The 21,537-nt window shown below is 42.1% G+C and overlaps 1 protein-coding gene and 2 gene segments (V, D, J or C); all 3 read right to left on the bottom strand.

Annotated features, from left to right (window-relative positions):
- Nucleotides 1-5,515: 5,515 nt before the first annotated feature.
- Nucleotides 5,516-6,919, bottom strand: LOC142968234 (T cell receptor beta variable 24-1-like). The segment is given in 3 exon segments: nucleotides 5,516-5,548; nucleotides 5,644-5,948; nucleotides 6,853-6,919. Coding segments are annotated over 3 exon segments (405 nt in total).
- Nucleotides 6,920-6,943: 24 nt separating this feature from the next.
- Nucleotides 6,944-8,759, bottom strand: LOC142968013 (T cell receptor beta variable 29-1-like). The segment is given in 3 exon segments: nucleotides 6,944-7,296; nucleotides 8,229-8,524; nucleotides 8,657-8,759. Coding segments are annotated over 3 exon segments (408 nt in total).
- A 1,742-nt stretch (nucleotides 8,760-10,501) lies between these two features.
- slc2a1c (solute carrier family 2 member 1c) lies at nucleotides 10,502-15,129 on the bottom strand. Its single transcript, XM_076108165.1, has 10 exons — nucleotides 15,115-15,129; nucleotides 14,635-14,733; nucleotides 13,705-13,865; nucleotides 13,384-13,624; nucleotides 12,748-12,910; nucleotides 12,381-12,565; nucleotides 11,991-12,092; nucleotides 11,718-11,819; nucleotides 11,162-11,365; nucleotides 10,502-10,681 (listed from the first exon to the last, which is right to left on the bottom strand). The coding sequence occupies exons 1-10, from the start codon at nucleotides 15,127-15,129 to the stop codon at nucleotides 10,502-10,504; spliced, it is 1,452 nt and encodes a 483-aa protein (XP_075964280.1).
- Between the last annotated feature and the right edge of the window lie 6,408 nt (nucleotides 15,130-21,537).

The raw sequence follows: 21,537 nt of genomic DNA, 5'->3' as shown, positions 1-21,537 counted from the left end.
GTTTGAGAGACACTGCTGGTATTAGAGGCACCTGTGGAAAAAGAGCAGATGCTATTTTAAATACTGAAGTTATTAACAGGGCAGCGTCTTACTCTGTTTGGATTACTCACACTCATTCCCCGGCAGGTGAAGGAAACATAATATAAAGACCAGAAACATCATAAAGAAGTTTAAATGTGAGACTCCACTATTAGCTTTATCTTCAGGTCCTTTCAGCTCAGCACCTGTGGACACAAGCACATGTTGCAGGAGGGAGCGTCAATATCTTCTGTGACGTTCTCTGAACCCGTTAGCTGCTTTATAAAAACCCACACGGTGAATCAAAGTGTCACTGGGAGTATTTGTGGTCCTCGAGGTCCCCCTACAGCACATGGGATCATTGTAACAGTTATGTTTACAGCGCACTGGGGTTTTTGTTCAGCTATTGAGTGCATTTGTATCACTGTGTTCACTGACAGCACAGAAGTACAAGCCTTTATCGTCTGGCTGCAGGTTCTTCACTGTGAACGTCCCACTCTCAGCGTCAGGCTTGGTGGCTGAAAATTTCTCTTTGCTGAAATTTCCAAAATCATGATCATTGGTGCTTATTGTTGTGTACACGATTTGTTCCATTGTTTTTCCTGGCAGCTGTCTGTACCAGTACATCTGGAAGTAGCTGGCATCCTTCGTGTGACTGCAGCTCATTGTTGCATTTTCACCCTTGTGTTTCCACAGCAGTGCAGTCTGGGTGACATCACTGCCATCAATAAGACCTGTGTGTATAATAGTTACCAATTATACTCTTTCACTCTTTTTGTAATGCACTGTTCTCGGAAATCGCTTCCAACAAAACAACAGTTATAGTGAGATTTCATTTAATGTCAAGTTGTAATTATTAACAGTTGATTTTATTGTAAAATTACCTAAAGTCCACAGCAAACAGACTGACAATACGAGGAGGTCTCGCTTGATGACGATAATATCCATGTTCTGTTCGACACAAACTACCGGAGTCTCATGTAGCTACAGAGACATGAAGAGCTGTAGGTGTGAGTGTCACTGCATTCACACTGTTGGTAGTCTAGTAACAGTAGAAGTACAGATGGGAGGATCAGTGGTACTGAGGTAGGGTCCTCCTACACTTCATCACTGTCATGAACGGTTCCTGTAAATCAGATCAGCAACACTGACAAGGCAAGAAAGACTGATTTATGATGTCGTATATTTTGTGATGATCTTTAAAATAGAATATATGTCTGTACTGGCATGGCAGTGAAGTACATTTTACTATTAAGTCTGATAATGAAATTCTTGATACGGATGTTTGTTTGTTTTTTACCAAGAGGTAGAACTGAGGCCGACTGTAGGAAGCACAATGGTTTGGATGTGTGGCTTTGCAGCTGTCTGTAGTTTCAGGCCCCATCAGTCACAATATAACATGACGATATCACAAACATTATGTTCTGCACATGCTAGGATTGCAACAAATATATATTGTTGAGCTTTGGGCCTAAAACATGACCTCAGATTGGGTCGAAATTGTGTAAAAAACAACAACAAATGTTCAAAGGCTTGGCTTAGATGTCGGCTGTCTGCAGGTGTTCAAGAGACTCAACATGTTTGTCTGTCAGACAGATAAAGGAGAGTTTTTGTACTGAAGTGAGGGGAACCTGCAGCACCGTGCTGACTGGCAGCACAGAAATACACTCCACTGTCGTTTAATGAAAGATCAGAAATGCTGAGGCGTGCATGTTTACGGGCATCTCCATCAAAGCTGATCTTTTCTTTCACGTCGTCCTCTGGGTGCGGGAAGTTCAGATTCATATATCCAAGGAGCTTCAGAGCTTTGTGTTCATCTTGTTTGTACCAGAGAACACGTTCATAATTTAAGTTGTTTACGCAGCTGATCTCACTGGCAACCGATTCGCCAGCTTTCTTAATGATGAAAGGAGGTGTTTGAGAGACACTGCTGGTATTAGAGGCACCTGTGGAAAAAGAGCAGATGCTATTTTAAATACTGAAGTTATTAACAGGGCAGCGTCTTACTCTGTTTGGATTACTCACACTCATTCCCCGGCAGGTGAAGGAAACATAATATAAAGACCAGAAACATCATAAAGAAGTTTAAATGTGAGACTCCACTATTAGCTTTATCTTCAGGTCCTTTCAGCTCAGCACCTGTGGACACAAGCACATGTTGCAGGAGGGAGCGTCAATATCTTCTGTGACGTTCTCTGAACCCGTTAGCTGCTTTATAAAAACCCACACGGTGAATCAAAGTGTCACTGGGAGTATTTGTGGTCCTCGAGGTCCCCCTACAGCACATGGGATCATTGTAACAGTTATGTTTACAGCGCACTGGGGTTTTTGTTCAGCTATTGAGTGCATTTGTATCACTGTGTTCACTGACAGCACAGAAGTACAAGCCTTTATCGTCTGGCTGCAGGTTCTTCACTGTGAACGTCCCACTGTGAGCGTCAGGCTTGGTGGCTGAAAATTTCTCTTTGCTGAAATTTCCAAAATCATGATCATTGGTGCTTATTGTTGTGAACACGATTTGTTCCATTGTTTTTCCTGGCAGCTGTCTGTACCAGTACATCTGATAGTAGCTGGCACCCTTCGTGTGACTGCAGCTCATTGTTGCATTTTCACCCTTGTGTTTCCACAGCAGTGCAGTCTGGGTGACATCACTGCCATCAATAAGACCTGTGTGTATAATAGTTACCAATTATACTCTTTCACTCTTTTTGTAGTGCACTGTTCTCGGAAATCGCTTCCAACGAAACAACAGTTATAGTGAGATTTAATTTAATGTCAAGTTGTAATTATTAACAGTTGATTTTATTGTAAAATTACCTAAAGTCCACAGCAAACAGACTGACAATACGAGGAGGTCTCGCTTGATGACGATAATATCCATGTTCTGTTCGACACAAACTACCGGAGTCTCATGTAGCTACAGAGACATGAAGAGCTGTAGGTGTGAGTGTCACTGCATTCACACTGTTGGTAGTCTAGTAACAGTAGAAGTACAGATGGGAGGATCAGTGGTACTGAGGTAGGGTCCTCCTACACTTCATCACTGTCATGAACGGTTCCTGTAAGTCAGATCAGCAACACTGACAAGGCAAGAAAGACTGATTTATGATGTCGTATATTTTGTGATGATCTTTAAAATAGAATATATGTCTGTACTGGCATGGCAGTAAAGTATATTTAACTATTAAGTCTGATAATGACATTCTTGATACGGATGTTTGTTTTTTACCAAGAGGTAGAACTGAGGCCGACTGTAGGAAGCACAATGGTTTGGATGCGTGGCTTTGCAGCTGTCTGTAGTTTCAGGCCCCATCAGTCACAATATAACATGACGCTATCACAAACATTATGTTCTGCACATGCTAGGATTGCAACAAATATATATTGTTGAGCTTTGGGCCTAAAACATGACCTCAGATTGGGTCGAAATCGTGTAAAAGAAAAACCAACAAATGTTCAAAGGCTTGGCTTAGATGTTGGCTGTCTGCAGGTGTTCAAGAGACTCAACATGTTTGTCTGTCAGACAGATAAAGGAGAGTTTTTGTACTGAAGTGAGGGGAACCTGCAGCACCGTGCTGACTGGCAGCACAGAAATACACTCCACTGTCGTTTAATGAAAGATCAGAAATGCTGAGGCGTGCATGTTTACGGGCATCTCCATCAAAGCTGATCTTTTCTTTCACGTCGTCCTCTGGGTGCGGGAAGTTCAGATTCATATATCCAAGGAGCTTCAGAGCTTTGTGTTCATCTTGTTTGTACCAGAGAACACGTTCATAATTTAAGTTGTTTACGCAGCTGATCTCACTGGCAACCGATTCGCCAGCTTTCTTAATGATGAAAGGAGGTGTTTGAGAGACACTGCTGGTATTAGAGGCACCTGTGGAAAAAGAGCAGATGCTATTTTAAATACTGAAGTTATTAACAGGGCAGCGTCTTACTCTGTTTGGATTACTCACACTCATTCCCCGGCAGGTGAAGGAAACATAATATAAAGACCAGAAACATCATAAAGAAGTTTAAATGTGAGACTCCACTATTAGCTTTATCTTCAGGTCCTTTCAGCTCAGCACCTGTGGACACAAGCACATGTTGCAGGAGGGAGCGTCAATATCTCCTGTGACGTTCTCTGAACCCGTTAGCTGCTTTATAAAAACCCACACGGTGAATCAAAGTGTCACTGGGAGTATTTGTGGTCCTCGAGGTCCCCCTACAGCACATGGGATCATTGTAACAGTTATGTTTACAGCGCACTGGGGTTTTTGTTCAGCTATTGAGTGCATCTGTATCACTGTGTTCACTGACAGCACAGAAGTACAAGCCTTTATCGTCTGGCTGCAGGTTCTTCACTGTGAACGTCCCACTCTCAGCGTCAGGCTTGGTGGCTGAAAATTTCTCTTTGCTGAAATTTCCAAAATCATGATCATTGGTGCTTATTGTTGTGTACACGATTTGTTCCATTGTTTTTCCTGGCAGCTGTCTGTACCAGTACATCTGGAAGTAGCTGCCACCCTTCGTGTGACTGCAGCTCATTGTTGCATTTTCACCCTTGTGTTTCCACAGCAGTGCAGTCTGGGTGACATCACTGCCATCAATAAGACCTGTGTGTATAATAGTTACCAATTATACTCTTTCACTCTTTTTGTAGTGCACTGTTCTCGGAAATCGCTTCCAACAAAACAACAGTTATAGTGAGATTTCATTTAATGTCAAGTTGTAATTATTAACAGTTGATTTTATTGTAAAATTACCTAAAGTCCACAGCAAACAGACTGACAATACGAGGAGGTCTCGCTTGATGACGATAATATCCATGTTCTGTTCGACACAAACTACCGGAGTCTCATGTAGCTACAGAGACATGAAGAGCTGTAGGTGTGAGTGTCACTGCATTCACACTGTTGGTAGTCTAGTAACAGTAGAAGTACAGATGGGAGGATCAGTGGTACTGAGGTAGGGTCCTCCTACACTTCATCACTGTCATGAACGGTTCCTGTAAGTCAGATCAGCAACACTGACAAGGCAAGAAAGACTGATTTATGATGTCGTATATTTTGTGATGATCTTTAAAATAGAATATATGTCTGTACTGGCATGGCAGTAAAGTACATTTTACTATTAAGTCTGATAATTAAATTCCTGATACGGATGTTTGTTTTTTACCAAGAGGTAGAACTGAGGCCGACTGTAGGAAGCACAATGGTTTGGATGTGTGGCTTTGCAGCTGTCTGTAGTTTCAGGCCCCATCAGTCACAATATAACATGACGATATCACAAACATTATGTTCTGCACATGCTAGGATTGCAACAAATATATATTGTTGAGCTTTGGGCCTAAAACATGACCTCAGATTGGGTCGAAATTGTGTAAAAAACAACAACAAATGTTCAAAGGCTTGGCTTAGATGTCGGCTGTCTGCAGGTGTTCAAGAGACTCAACATGTTTGTCTGTCAGACAGATAAAGCTGCTTTATAAAAACCCACACGGTGAATCAAAGTGTCACTGGGAGTATTTGTGGTCCTCGAGGTCCCCCTACAGCACATGGGATCATTGTAGCAGTTATGTTAACAATGCACTGGGGTTTTTGTTCAGCTATTGAGTGCATCTGTATCACTGTGTTCACTGACAGCACAGAAGTACAAGCCTTTATCGTCTGGCTGCAGGTTCTTCACTGTGAACGTCCCACTGTAGGCATCAGGCTTGGTGGCTGAAAATTTCTCTTTGCTGAAATCTCCAATGTCTCCAAAATCCAGATCTTTGATGCCGGTTCCTGTAAACACTATTAGTTTCATTGTTTCTCCCGGCAGCTGTCTGTACCAGTACATCTGGAAGTACTGAGCACCCTTCGTTTGGCTGCAGTACATTTTTGCTTTGTCACCCTGGTCTTTCCACAGTGTGGCAGTCTGGTTGACATCACTCCCATCAGTTAGACCTGTGTGTGAAGCAGTAAAGGGGATCACGGCTAATCTTTTGAATTCCTGTGATATTCTTTGACATCATTTCCAAAATGATGAGCTATTCTAATGAGACAAACTTGAAATGTGAATTTGTTTAAAAAGAAACCGAAGAATATTAAGGCTCACAGTTGCTTTTGTTGTAAAGTACCTGTTGTCCACAGCAAGAAGACTGATATTCTGAGGAGGTGTTGTGTGATGATGATCTCCATGTTGTTAGACGCGAACAGTCAGAGTCTCGTGTAGTTACAGAGGCATGAAGAGCTGCAGGTGGGCGGGTCACTGTACAAATCTACACTCAAGGTGTAGTATAAGAAGTACTGGAGGTCCCCCTATAGTACATCACTCAGCCGTAGATTACCTGTATTTAGATCAGTAACACTGACTAACCAAAGATTTGATGATGTGATCTATTTGTGATATACACATTTAAAGATGTTTTTAAAACGGAAGATGGACGATCATCCTCTATGTCCTTACTAAACAGTGAGGGAAAATTATAAGGTGACCAAGTCAGACTTTAAAGTTACAGGTATGTTTCTTTATTATTACGTAATCATTATTCCTGTAGTTAATAAGAAAAGTTCACAACCATATCAGTTGCTAAAACAATCTTTATTTCATACAGAACGTCACAAAGAGTGTCAGAGCAAGAGGCCAACATTGTGTCAAAACAGTTGATAAAATCATCAAAGGCTTGGCTTAGATGTCGGCTGTCTGCAGGTGTTCAAGAGACTCAACATGTTTGTCTGTCAGACAGATAAAGGAGAGATTTTGTATTGACTTGAGGGGAACCTGCAGCGCTGTGCGTACTGGCAGCACAGAAATACACACCACTGTCATTTAATGCAAGCTCAGAAATGCTGAGGCGTGCATGTTTACGGGCATCTCCATCGAGGCTGATCTTTTCTTTCACGTCGTCCTCTGGGTACGGGAAGATGTTATTCATATATCCCAGCAGCTTCAGAGCTTTGTGCTCTTCTTCTCTTTTGTACCAGAGAACAATATCATAAAATGGTACGTTGTGTGAACAGCTGATCTCACTGGCAACAGATTCACCAGTTCTCTTAATGATGAAAGGAGGCGTTTGGAAGACCATTTTGATGAGAGGGTTACCTGTGAAAAGAAAATAGCAGTCAAGATTTGAAATACTGAAATGAGTAGCCGTGCAGCGTCTTACTCTTTCTGGAATATTCTTGCGCTTCTCACCATTATTTCCCGGCAGATGAAGAAAACAAAATATAAAGACGGTAAATATCATGGTAAAGAACTTTAGATCTGAAACTCTACGATCAGCTTTTCTTCCCTGACCCGACAGCTCGGCACCTGTGGACGAGAACGCATCACTGTTACAGTTTAATGAACACTGCTGGTGTCAGAAAGACGTCGACATCACAGCACTCAGCAGGGAGGGAGTAGTAGCGTTATCTTGCGTATCAATGGAGGTGGTAGATATCCTCATTTCATTTGTTGAGGTTTGTTTCCCCCTGCTGGTGTCAAAAGTAAGGTAAGCTGCCTCAGTGATGGCTTTGTGGTGTTCTTCCATTTTGCAGATATTTACAAATACTACGGCTGATAGTTATTTCAGAACAGTGCTGCAGATTGTGTCACATGATTCTGTATTTTGGTCTCCTTACATCATACGTACAGCATGCATACAGACTTATCTTTTGTTAGTATGTGTAATAGTTGTATTGTATAGAAGTCTATGAGAAAAATTAGCCTACTTTTCACTTGATTTATTACCTCAGTAAACTTTGTAAACATGAGTTCATGGTCTCACTCGCTAGTTTCAAGTCTTCTAGAAAAATTATGATCCAACTTAGAGTAGAATAGACAATACAGCAGGGTATGGTTTAGTGCTTGGCTACCTTGTGATTGATATTTTGCTTCCAGAGCCGTATACAGCTTCTCTACCACAACGTCACTCCACCGCTGTCCAAATATAGTCACTTCCGTTCACAAGATGGCGACGGCCAAAATACAAAAAAGCGATGGCCAAAATGGCAAACTCAAGACTTCAAAACCGTAGTCAAATAACTAGCAAAACTACCCAACTGTAGTAAACAGAAAATCTTCATGGAGCTTGAAAATATCTCAACAACTGAGTTTTTACAATGTTAAACAATCTAATCTCGTATGTGTTAGAATACAGTTTCTGTGTTGTCGGGTAATTACACAACATTTCGGAGAAAGAGCAGCACAGAGGTTTTTGTTCAGCCTTGCTAGTTAACTGTGCCACTGTGGGGCTCACTCACAGCACAGAAGTACAAGCCTTTATCTCCTGGCTGCAGGTTCTTCACTGTGAACGTCCCACTGTGAGCGTCAGGCTTGGTGGCTGAAAATTTGTCCCCTCTGAAGTCTGGTTCAAACGTATGTTCAGTGTTTGCCAAAGTGAAGACTGCTAGTTTCATGGTTTCTCCTGGCAGCTGTCTGCACCAGTACATCTGGTAGTAGCCGCTACCCTTGGTGTGGCTGCAGCTTATTGTTGCGTTGTCACCCTGGACTTTCCACAGTATGTCAGGCTGGGTGACATCACTCCCATCAGTAAGACCTGAGTGAAACAACAGTGAACGTTGCCAGAAGCGAACTTGTTAACGTGCATACAGCAGAAGCTTTACAGTGATTTTGAACTTCTTGCTTGTTATCCCTCTAAATGCAGTGTTTTGATATTTTTGTACTTTACCTTTTATCCAGAGAAGAAATATCAACCAGCTGAGGAGACCGTGTTTGATGATGTCCATGTTCAGAAAGTCTGAGTCAAACGCACAGCTGTCAGTGTTAACGGTTACAGAGATAAAGAGTTGCAGGTGGGAGTGTCAGATACAGTATATAATTGTGTGGCGTGTGATCAAAGTGTTACTGAGAGAATGTGTGGTCCTCGAGGTCCCCCTACAGTACATGAGGTAGTTCGTTTGGGAAACAGTGGTGCAAACCAGTCTGTGTGTGTAATAGTAAAGGATACAGAAAGATTGATTATTTTGATGCATTTGTTATCAGTATATTGAAGACAATGAGATCACTGATCTATAAAACAGAACCAGTAACCTAGATAATTATTATTTTTAACTGTAATGAGTAGTTCTGCGAGTAAGGACCTTCCTTTTCATAACCATATACTGATAAATGAACTGTCTTCAGCTGCTAGTGGTAACTCTTCTACTGTAGTTTAATTGATTAACAACATCTCCTCCAGTAGATGGCACTGTTTTCATACATACAGAGAGGCAGACTTAAATCTTAACACGTGACAAACTGAGTTCAGACCCAGACTCAATGTCTTGGTTATTAGACGCTGACGTTAAATGAACCAGTACAGTCATTTTCATGCAAATTTAATTGTGCCCCCTAGTGTTTTCAAACCCAAACTCTTGCTCCTCTTCCTCTTCCTCTTCCTCTGGGGTTCCTGCAGGTCACAGTAGATCATCAGGGATGAAATATTTATTCACACAGCTGCGGTTGGTTTTCACAGACATCTCACTAATGTACACACTTCAGAGATATGTGAGATTTCACAGACCAATAATAAACTGGAAGGCTGCTGTAAACCCACATTCAAGGGAAGATCGTTCTATGGCGGGACTGTATAACTCAAATACAGTCTTAAATACACTCTGCCATTCAACTTCTTACGTCTGATGAGATCACTTTAAACAGCAATCACAAAATGACAGTTAAAACATAAAAACAATCTGATAAATTTAGCCACTTTAATTTAAGAGAATGAAGATCTTGATCAACAGGATTTAACAGTATGTTTATTTACACATCAGGTGGTGGTGACACAAACAAACATGAGGATTTCATCACAATGACTTCATGACTTTATGGTCTGCAGTGCGTCATAATGCTCTTTGTGACAAACAGTTTAATCCTTGGTCCTGCAGGCTTCACGTTTTTACAGTTTGAAAGTGTCCTCCACCTGCCCCTCAAAAGGCTCCATCTCTTCACAAAATAACAAAAAATGGTTTCAAAATGCCTCAAAACATATAAATATCAATCGGTTTACACTTTCAATTCTCATACTGTCATCAGAACAATTGTTTGTTGGAAAACCAAATAAGTGAGGCCCCGCCAGCTTCTTCTAGACGCACACAGTCTGCACTTTGACCCAGCGGTGCACTCCAAGTGAAACAGTTGGTCCTTTGTCATAAACAATAGGAAGGTTTAAGTGTCAGTTCACCCGGATTATTGAACGGGATTTTATTTTTGGTGCTCTTTTGGTTTTTCCAGATGTCTTTCCAGAAACAATAGTGTTACTCAGGATAACTCCCAAATTATTTTTGCCTTAGGTAGATTCTTCTGAACGGAAACCGCTGACAGGGAGACTTGAGAATGATAAGAGACATTATTTTTTTATTTTTTAAGAACATGTGTTGGTGTTTTTTCCATTCAAAACTTAAGCAAATAAAACCAAAACGTTTTGGTTATGTACTGCTAATATTTGGTAAAACATTGTTTGGTAAATTGGGTGAACTGAACGTTTTTTAACAGTGACTGTGAGCAGCTTCAGTCAGGGTTGAAAGTTCGCTCAGGGGAACGTGTTGAACCCAGTCTTGTTGTGCAAAGGGATGCCCTCCGCTCCTCTGAACTCCTCCGCGATGTCGTCGAATGTGCGTCCTTTTGTCTCCGGGAGGCGGATCCAGGTGAAGGTGAAGGCGACCAGAGCCACCGTCATGAAGAGGAGGTAGATGTACGCACCGCACACTTTCTGTGTGTGTGGGAGAGACAGACGGGGGTTATCTTCACCTGGGTACTTGATCTGTCTTTTACCAAGCGTGGTGTCTTAAGATGATTACACCATGCAAACACACTCGCACACAGAAGAGTAACATTCACAAAAGGAAAAGAAAAAACTGATTTACACAAGAAGGTAGAAAAACAAAGTCTTGGTCTTAGTTTCAGGTTGGCTGCCATCTCTGCAGCACTATAACCAACAGATGTTTCCCTTGTTAACTGTTAATTTAATTACTATTATTTCAACCCGATGTTGACGGAGTTAGCGATAGATTTATACATATTTAAGATTCTGATTCATGTCTGTTTTACAGTATGATTGAACCGATTTATAGCTTGTATTTAACAGTCATGTCTCTAAGGTGTAAGGGAACTTACAAAAGCAAGCAAAGAAATCCACCTCTAAAGTTTATCTCGGTGGTACAGCATGCAGGCCTACAGTATACACACCCACCAGTAATGGAGGGAAGAGGAGTGCCAGAACAAACTTCCCGCCCCAGTTGAGCATGCTGGTGAAGGCCATAGCGATGGGTCTGCCGGGCTGGTCGAACAGCTCGGCAGCGATGAACCATGAGATGGGGCCGGGGCCCAGCTCGTAAGCTGAAATCAGGCCGAAAACCAGCAGGACCTGCAGGCTCCGCAGCTCTGGGACCAGGTGCTGCACGGTGGATGGACACGTTTGTTGTTGAAAGGGTCGATGTACAGTCGAGTCATTGTTAGTTTGAGGGTTCATTTGTGTTGAAATGTGTGTGCAAAAATGGGTATGTTATTAGGGTTAGCCTATAATGTAAATGTGTTCAGTTTTCAAAATTGTAATACATTTGAAAGGTAGGATTGTGTTTTGTACACTGGAGACTTCAGTTTAAAATACTTTTCAAAATGTACTTTAGTTTGTTTTAGTGGATTCCAGGTTTGTCAAACATAAGATATTTTGTTCAAATCCAGTATCAGAGGAGATACTTTTTGTGCACAAATGGGGAAAAAAAACAATCCCACTAAGAAGAACTCACCAGGACAGAATCCACTATGGTCATGAGTAAGTTACACACTGCTATGGAGATGAAACCAGTCAGGAGCAGTCTCCTCCTTCCTGCCCTTTCCATCAGGAAGAACTTGAAAGAGAAAAAAAACATCTCAAAATCTACAAAATATGACACCACTCGTATTCTAAGTGTTGACTGTTGGCTTTGTATTGAGCAGTCGACATGATAATGTGTTGAATAATACTGTTAATGAAGTAGTGAGTTAAAATATCAAAGGTTCCCACTACATTTTGTACTCACTGCCACCAAAGTGAAGGTGACGTTGACGGCCCCCACGCCCAGCGTCAGGTATTCGGCCTGATCAAACTTGGCCTGGAACATTGTGGTGGAATAATTAATGATCTGGAAGAAAAGAGCAGGCGCTGCTTTTAGATTACTGGGTTACTGGGACGTCTCTGTGTGTTTTTAGGGACGGGGGTATTGTCCTGACCCACTGCGCCAGAATCTGAGAGTCAGAGAGAAGAGCTGAGCTCTGAATAATGCATCGAAGAAATACTACAACGCTGCAAGTGAAATATTCATAAGACGGCGAGTAAGCCATACTAAATGATCAACAACTCTAAAAGGCAGTGTTCCTTCAAATTCAGTTTTGCCAGAAAACTTTTGACAGATAAATTTCATAAGACTGACCGCGTTGAATCCGGACAGCTGGCTGCCCAGGTTGATGACGAGGACGATGATGATGGGCTGCTTGTATCGGCGCTTCTTGAAGAACTCGTGGATGGTGACTCCGGACTGAGTGTGGGCGGCCTCCTCCTTCATCTCTTCCAGCTCAGCGAACACCTTGTCTGAGCGTCTTCTCAGCCTCAGCAGGGCTGCAGGGTTAAAAGCCCATTTTTATTGTTTTTTGTGGCGCATCCACAGAGTTGAGAGACTAGAGTGCTTTAAAAGCAGGTCAGCCCTGAATCTAAAAGCTGATGAGAAAAGGTCTTCAGCTCGTCCCTTTCTCTCTAATCGGTGACTGCAGGACAATAAAATACCTAAAAGTGGGACCCACCAGCCTCGGCTTGGATCTCCTCTCCCCGGTTGATGAGCAGGTAGCGAGGGCTCTCGGGACAGAAAGGCAGGACCAGGTACTGCGCCAGGGCCGGAATGACAGAGAGCGACAGCATCAAGGCCCAGTTATGCTCCGTACCGAGCACTGTCTCCAGACCAGCCACCTGCAGCAGACAGATACAGGAACCTCGTTCATGGATGCATCTTTCTTGCCCAATATCTCTATGATAATGTTTTACTGTTGAAGTTCTAAACATTTCTTCGTTGAAAGAGACATTGTTGGATATTTTTCTCTGGATGGATCTTGACTCGAGATCAGGAACTGAAACTAATCTATTGGTATCAGCATCAACATTAAATGTAGGCCCTAAGGATGCACGACTAAACACTCTAGTGTGATAGGAAAAGAAAATGGGAGGTAACTTGGGCAACAGAGTCAGAGATTTAGGACAAAATAAGTAACTGAATTCCTACAATCCAACCTTGGACTTTATCTATCGTATCCTGGTTGGCCCCTAGTGGAAAGGAGGGGCCCCTAGTGGAAAGGAGGGGTCGTAACAGCAGGCATAAAGAAAGTAAACATCAATCTCATCTAACTTTTCCAGTCAAAACTGAAGATTTCCAGGGCTTTCCTCACCATTCCCAGCAGGATGCCCGAGGCGAAGGACACCTGGTTGAGTGTAGCGAAGGCCCCTCTCAGGTTTGTGGGGGACACCTCCTGGATGTAGAGCGGATTAAGAGTCATCACCAGGCCACAGAAGAGGCCGAACACCAACCGTCCCAGGATGAGAACCTCAAACGACTGGCTGGCTTTGGAGGCCGACATCAGACACGCTCCCACAACCGAGAGACAGTTCACTATGAGGATGGAGTTTCGTCTGGAGGGGAAGACGAGAGACGTTAAAAGACACGATGGAAGTTATGAGAAAAAGATTTTTTCCCTGGCCTTTATTATTACCTCCCGTAAGAATCTGCGAGGTATTTGACTCCCAGCGAGCCCAGCAGGGCTCCGAAGTCTTTAATGCTGACGGAGAGCGACCACAGGAGAGTCAGGCTGTGATCTGGCATCGTCTGGTTGTGCCTGACTCGCCAGGTGTGGTTGAAAAACTCTTCAATGATCTAAACAGTGAGCAAACGGCAAAAGACGACCAGGGAACTCAGTAGAAATTCAAACTGTGGGTTTGATTGTTTAACATTAAACTGGGTACAACTTATTTAAAACCGTAATAGTTCCTTGGGATGGACTGGACCAATCAAACAACACCAATTTAAGTCCCTTTTACTGTCAGTACTGTTACTATTCCAGAAAAAATATTTTGCGGGTTAAGTATTGCGAGGAATTTAAATGTCGAATCACTTGCAAACATGTAGTGCAGTCTACCTGTGAACTAGCAAAACCCTGCCAGACCTGGAGCTGAGCCAGAGTTTTGGGGCTTGTTAGGTTTATTTAGTGTTTTATTGAGTCTGTGAGATATTTGTTTGACGGTCAGACGGTTTTCTAGGATCTGCCATTGCATGATACTGTTGGGCTGGGTTGTCCTCGGTCTATACAATGGTTTGTTTGTTGCAGTTCTGAGCTTGATTTTAGTTGTAAGACTATTTCTTTGCTTGGACATTTTGTGACCTTTCTGCATATCCTGATAGAGTGTAATTTTTAAGATATATCAAATGAAGGTATTTTCTATTTCTTTGTTGAGAAAGATATTCTTCTATATTCTTTTCTCAATGGATCTTGATAAGCAGTATATTTACAAAGCAGAATTCTAAAGCTAAAATACGTGACAGTAGTGGAAAATATGAAGATGTTTTTTTAGTATCGGGGACTGTAAAAACTTTATGATTGGTGTCAGCATCACGTCCTCGTGTCTCTCCCGTGTGTCCTGCTCACCTTGGCTGGAGCGTTGACGTTGCCCGTGTGGTAGCCGATCTGCAGGGAGCCGAGCACCGCTGCCAGGATGGAGGTCAGGAGTGTGGCGGTCAGATGGCTCTGCAACAATGAAGTTAGTGACTTTTATTTCTTTACCTTTTTAACTTATCTTAAACAGAAACTGGTTTTCATAGAACATTAAAATGCTTTGAGTATTTTTCTGAATGAGTTGCCCTGAGATGTTTTTTATTTGCACCTCAAAACGGTTACTCTCAACACACAGACGTGCTGCACATATTTAAACAAGTGTGATCTGAGCTCAGTGGCCCCACATGGTTCCACAAATAAAAGCAGCCGTCTGGCTTATTTGTAAAGGTCAAGGATAGCAACCACAGTATTTTCACACACTGGCAAGATGTACAGAATTGTAATGACCACAAGTGTGTGTTAGTGCTCCTTCTGTCTGTTCATTTGTAGATTAAAGGGTTAAAAGAAACAAACCTCCTGCGGTGCCATTTGTTCAGGTGAGACGGGGTTTCACTCCCTCAAGATGTGGGTACATGTATCTTCGTCTGACTCTCTGCTGTGAAAAACACAAATTATGTGCTGACATGGGATTTTATATGTGATAAAATGAAAATTTGACTAAATCACATATTAGCATTAAATCAAAACAGAGATGTCCTGGACCTGAAGACAGGAAAGGATGTCTAGAAATACTGCCTGAAATTAAATCAGTTAGGAAAATTATGTTCATGTAACTTTCAGACTCTGACATTAACAATTCACATATCGAATTCAAAAATAAAATGAAAAAAGTGATTAAATTATTTTATTTAATAATTACCACTATCCCTTGTACAACAGCTTTAGCAAAATCTGACATTAATACATAGTTACACCTTTGTAGGCAGTTTATTGACTATGTTGCATGCAAGTCTATATCAATATATATATATATTAATATCTATATAAACTCACCACTGATCCTAAGTGTCGTATGTTGATCCTGTCTTTATTCCTGAGTTTCAGATATGACTGTGTAAAGTGAACACACCACTACTAAAAACTGCACACACACACACACACACACACGTGCACCAGTGATGAAGTCGCACCCAGCTGGTGAATGTGGGGCAGGCCTGACAGAAAGGCAGCCGCGGGCCTCCTCTGGTTCTCATGGACCAGCTGATCGACGTCCTGAGCTTTAACTGACTGAGGATCAGCTTATCTTCTGCACCCATACCCTCAAATTAACTCTGGTGGAATAAGCGCAACTGTTCCCGGGTCAGCACCAAAATGCAAATTGTTTCCTTGTTGGAGCACTGGGTTGTCATTTTGGCAATCACACGGCCACGTGCTTTAGCTGTGTGAGTGTGTGTTGTCGGTGACTTTGTCCTGATGATGTTCAGTGAAATGGAAAACTCACGAGTGTCCGATGACCTCGCATCTCCATGTGTCTTTCTAGGAACTAAGAAAAAATGGTTTTAAGATTGAACCATTTCTTTATTTCTCCAACTAAAAACTGAGATTATTTTATCAGCATGAGACGGTGGTGTAGTGGCTGGCAGAGGCAAGACATGAAACTTGATGATTCTAAATTCCCCGTTGGTGTGAATGTGAGCATGAATGGATGTCTGTCAGTCAGTGTCAGCTCTGCGATAGTCTACCGATAAGCAGTTAAAGGATGGATGGAAGGCCTAATAAGATTTTCTAAACCCATACAAGAGCAGGAAACCTTACAACTGACTGACATGTGAAAAGTAATGTTTTCACTCAAAGACGATGAATATCATGTCACAGTTTACGATCATGTAAACATAGAAAAGCCACTGTGTTGAATACGGTTAAATAACCAACTTTGTTTTTACATTAGTGCTCTTCACACAAACATATTTAAACACCATTGATGTGAGTAAATTACAATGGATAATCTGTTCACGGGCATAGTTGTTATGACAGAATCTGTTCAACACATACATCTTTGTTCTTGTAACTGGTAGGAAGTATTACAGAAAAATGATTTCATTCTGAGGAAGAAAATAAAGCAAATACATCTTCACCCAGTTTCACTCCTGAATTGAATTGGAAAAGCCTGCTTGCTTTATAATACCATGAATACGACTAGTTTTTTAGGGAATTTAAATGGTAACAACTTGATTGCACCTTGTGGGTCAAGATTAGCTGACCGAGGCAGAGACACTGTGTGCTGCTTTCAAGGATAGTCCCTTAACGGGCAACACCCATCACACAACGCTGTGACAATTTAGAGCCTCAAAGATTTAACTGACAGTACCAGGAAGAAGTAAATGTCCTCCTCCTGCGACAACAAGCCTGCTATTGGCTCGAAAAAGCTCCCTGCTCTCCGTCAGTCTGAAGCTCTGGAGGTATCGGTTTCCATCCTGGAGCTGTGACCGCAGCAACATGCACATATTAGAGATTAATCCCTGAACCGGACTGATCCTGATCAAATAGCTCACGCAAGAGGACGCAATGGAGCTTTGAGGGCTAAAGCCATCTAGGCCTGATGTAGTTTTTAGATAATCTTATAATTTATGTTCATTATAGTAAAGGGGATTATCTGTACTTACATTGGCACTTGCATGTGTTTGCGTTCAAATTTGTCCATGTGCTTGTGGGTGTTTTACGTGGTTGGTATATTTTAATAGCGTATCCATATATTGTATGTGAGTAATGTGTAATCGTCCTTGTGTTTCCCACCTATGATGTAATGGAAAACTTAAAATCATACTTGCGTGAAAATCGTATTACCTCAGTTTTACTGTTTTCCTGCTTTAGTTTTAGCTGATGAATTGCATCGTCCGGTGTTTCTTTGTTCATTTCCTCACATGGATCATTGAGGTTTAATCTAACCCAGTCTTATCCAATGACTGTTAGCTTGGCTGTTTTTTGTTTGCATGCTGGTATGTGCAAACACATAATGTAAAGGCTGCATGTGTGCACATGAGGCATTTCCACGAGTAAAATACAGGTTACAAGAGAAATGAAAATGAAATCATGATAGATGCACACATGCCTGCCTCTTGAATAAATCCAAATAGGCAGTAACCGCTTTTCGCTGCCAAGTTGCATGAGCCAAATAAATAAAAGCATGAAGAAGAGGGATGAACTTAATCACAATGCTGGGGGAGGAAACATTCCCCGGCCTCGCCACAAACCACATCATTTGTGCATAAAAATGATCTTTTATCGTAAAACTTAAGTAAAATATGTCCAAATAAATATTACGTGTGGCCCTGAGGGCCCCGGAGGTGATGAAAAGCAGATAATTCCAATCCACAGAAAAACCTGCGCTGCACTGACTCATATGTGAAACACTTGAGCTGTGTTGAAGACGGAAAACAGAAGTCCTCCCATTAAACTTAAACTTTACGCTATAAAACAGTGCTAGTTTCACATTTTAAATCCATCCATCCATCCATCCATTTTCCTCCGCTTATCCGGGGTCGGGTCGCGGTGGCAGCAGGCCAAGCAGGCTGACCCAGACCTCCCTCTCACCGGCAACATTTTAAATCTTTATTTCTTATTAACGCTGTAAATTATGGAAAGCAACTTTCCACACTGCTGATAAATGTCACCAATTTCAAATATTAGATATCTCCTGTTCTGTACTTTGTGTAACTTTTTGTGATTTACTTTCAGACCTCAGAGAACAGAACATATTGTGCTTTTGAATCACCTACAAGAAAATGAATTTAACTGAAAGCAAATTGGGAATTAGAACTGAACGTGCTTGCACGCTGTTGACTTTCAATCTTTATTTGTGATGGAAATCGAACCACAAAACCACCCCGATGTCACAGGAATGTATTTAACACAAACCTGCAGCACAACAGAGCACAAAAAAAGAAAAAGAGGAAAGAATAATTAGCATTGGGGGGCAAAATGCGTCGTCCACCTGCAAGCTTTGTTCCTGCAGCTGAGTTCTCAATCAGCGTGTGGATACGCCTGTCTGGAACATGACCGCTGACCCCTGAGCCCTGGCCTCCTGGCAGGCAACCCCCCTGACCCTGCTGGGCAGGTGCTGCTGCAGGAACAGAGGGCATCAGGCACAAATGGTGAGCAGCGTGCACCGTCATCCCCCCACCGCTAATGTTAAGCTATCACACAGACTAATTGCCCTCTATAATTACCTGTAATTTGTTTGATCTGTTTTTAAGTGTTTCAATGCACACAACAGAGAAAATAAAAGTGACATGTCAATACTAAAACATGTGGTTATGGGCTCTAACAGACTACTATGGGTACAGATGTCCTATATTTCTCCATTTTGTTAATTAAGATCTTTAGTGAAAAGAGACTGGACCCTCTATCTAGACATGCTGGATTAGTATATGTTTAGTGGAGACAACATCATGCAGCACCTGTGCTGCCCACACATCCCTTCTAAAACCCCAAATTCCAGTCTTCACCTATGAAACCCCTTTAGCAACCCCCCCTCCACCCCACCTTCAACAAAGGAGAAAACACACACTCTCTAAAACACACACACATCCCTAAGCAGCTGCGTCATTACGAAACTCTTTTGAACTTCACACTGGAAGTCAAATGCCACATGTGTCAGTACAAGACAGATGTACTGCAGCTGCCTCTTGGCTCCAATTTCATCTGTGATAACCCCCCCCTCCGCCTCCCATCATGCACTGACAACATCCGTACCTTTGAAGTCTCATCCCTAAATCAAAGAATCTCACACCGCACACAAATCATGAGGCCAAGCAGAGTGCATCTTTGTAGTCAAGTTTTATCAGTCAAAACAGTTATGAAGCAAATTATGAAGCAACAAGAGAGTCCACCGTAAGCTAGTTTTACAATATCACCTGCCAACTTTTAAACAAATAGTGGCATATAAGTCCCCATTAAAGTTAGAAAGTTGCAGGACATAACCTGTCTTTAAAACCAAGTATTGTCAGTTTATTGAATTGAATTGGCTTGGCTGATAATGTGTAATAGACGTGTGTGTGTGCATACCTGGCTAACAGGGTTCAATATGTGGAGTTGCAGTCTGCAGTGAACCATCTTCACCGTTAGGGGGCAGTGTTGAACTCCTCCCCCCCACAGAGATCTTGTCCTGTGCTCCAGCTCTAAATGCCTTTCTGCTGCACAACACTGAGTCTAAACTGAGCATAGTTTGAGTAGATGTGGTATAAAACTGTATCTGGATCAGTTCTATATTATCTTTACTTTTGTTGTTGTTTTTCTGGCATGATTGTACCTAATGTAGTGCAACTATGGTGGGTAAAGACCGTGGGAAGAGGAGGGGAACATTGAAATTCTGGACAAGAAAAATCCTTCTGAACTTTGCTCTTATTTCATAATTAATAGGCTTCTACGACTACTTGAGTCAAAACAGTTACTAGCAAAATGGTGCTTGGTAGCCCTATAATATATACACGTTCATACGCTCCTGCAAAGGATAAGTGATTGTTATATATCCAATATGTTTTCCCAAGTTTAGCTCTGTAGGATATCACAACACTGACACATTCATCAGGTGAAAGGGTGATGATATAAGTTGATATTCTCTCTCTTTTAGTTCTGTTTTTTGGTCTCTACCAACTCCAGAGGGAAATATCTGTCTCTTTATCTGCTTAACGCTCCACCATGTCAACCAGCTAGTTGATAACTTTTGTCTGATGTTTGGTGCTAGTGCACAGTGGGGGTTTTTTAGAGCTTTTTGTTTTGCTCAGAACAGCTGCCTGCTGTGTCCAAAAATGATGCTTTGAGAGCAGTACGAATGAACCAAAACAGTAAAATTGCAGCCAGCTGACACTCACTAAGAAGCTCCATAAAGTTGAGGGGACACCTTTCACATTTGTCTTCATATTATCATTTGATAAATATCGATTATAGCCACTTTAAGAATGAACTGGTATGTTTGGGTTTCAGCTGTCCTGAATGTAGGGCATCTGCAGGCCTTTTTCTCATTATGGCCGCTTTAAATTTATGTCTCAGTTCAGGTGGGGAAAAACACAAACTACCCAGAAAAGTGATACAACCCAGGTGTAAGCCACTGCTGTGTGCCAAGATGCTCTTCGTAAACTCTATCAGTGTGGGTTCCCCTCCAAACAACATCTTTTTCTTTTTGGTCCCGTCTATTGTTTAGTCTCGTGTGAGACTATTGTGACACAGGTTCCCATAACTCAAGAAATAAGGCCTGTGTAATAAGTGGAAAAGTATTTTTGTTTTCAATTGCGTCGCCAAACATCTGCACCTCAAGCCACATCATTTACCAATTTCACCCAAAGACAACACGTCTCAGTGTTTTGTTTCCCAACAGATCTAGTTTCTTCAGCTATGAACAAGAAATATTGTCAAAACACATTGAGATGGTCCCGACAAGCCTGTCGGGGCTTTGCAGTGGAAAAGTTGCCGGTGAGCGGCGAGACAATCTTGGCTTCTCCCCGTCAGACTGACAGTCGTCTGTAGGCCTCCCTCACTATACGTCCCCCATCGTGATTAGCAGTGATTACCAGCCTGTTAGGTTGGTTTTTAGATCTCTCATGTGATCTGCAGCTCTGCGGCGTCTGGAAGCACTTCAGCAGACACACAGGGCCAGTGTTCCAACCTGGACCGAAGCAGCCACTCAGGAGGAGAGACTGCACAGCCGTCTGAGAGAGACGTTTCTTTTCTCATTCTTGGCACAACTGCCCACTTCAAATTAGACGCGACTGGACTTGTGATTGTAGTGGATTAAGCACCAGATAGACACTTGTATACATTCTTGACGGCGTTTAGTGATGACGGGAGTCGTAAAACACAAGCTGAAATAGTCAAATAACCCCACCACAGATATACAATAAACTGTGCTCAGAGCTTATGGCATACAGTCTGGTCCAAGCATTTCAATGTGAATTAGCTACTGTAATAGCCTATTGATTGACATGATGTAAAAACAGAGAG

The sequence above is a fragment of the Anarhichas minor genome, unplaced genomic scaffold (assembly GCF_050575085.1).
Source record: "Anarhichas minor isolate MPS153535 unplaced genomic scaffold, ASM5057508v1 ptg000040l, whole genome shotgun sequence".
In the NCBI taxonomy this organism is placed as follows: Eukaryota; Metazoa; Chordata; class Actinopteri; order Perciformes; family Anarhichadidae; genus Anarhichas; species Anarhichas minor.
Note: the sequence above shows the minus strand (reverse complement) of the source record. Positions and strands in the feature narration are given on the sequence as shown.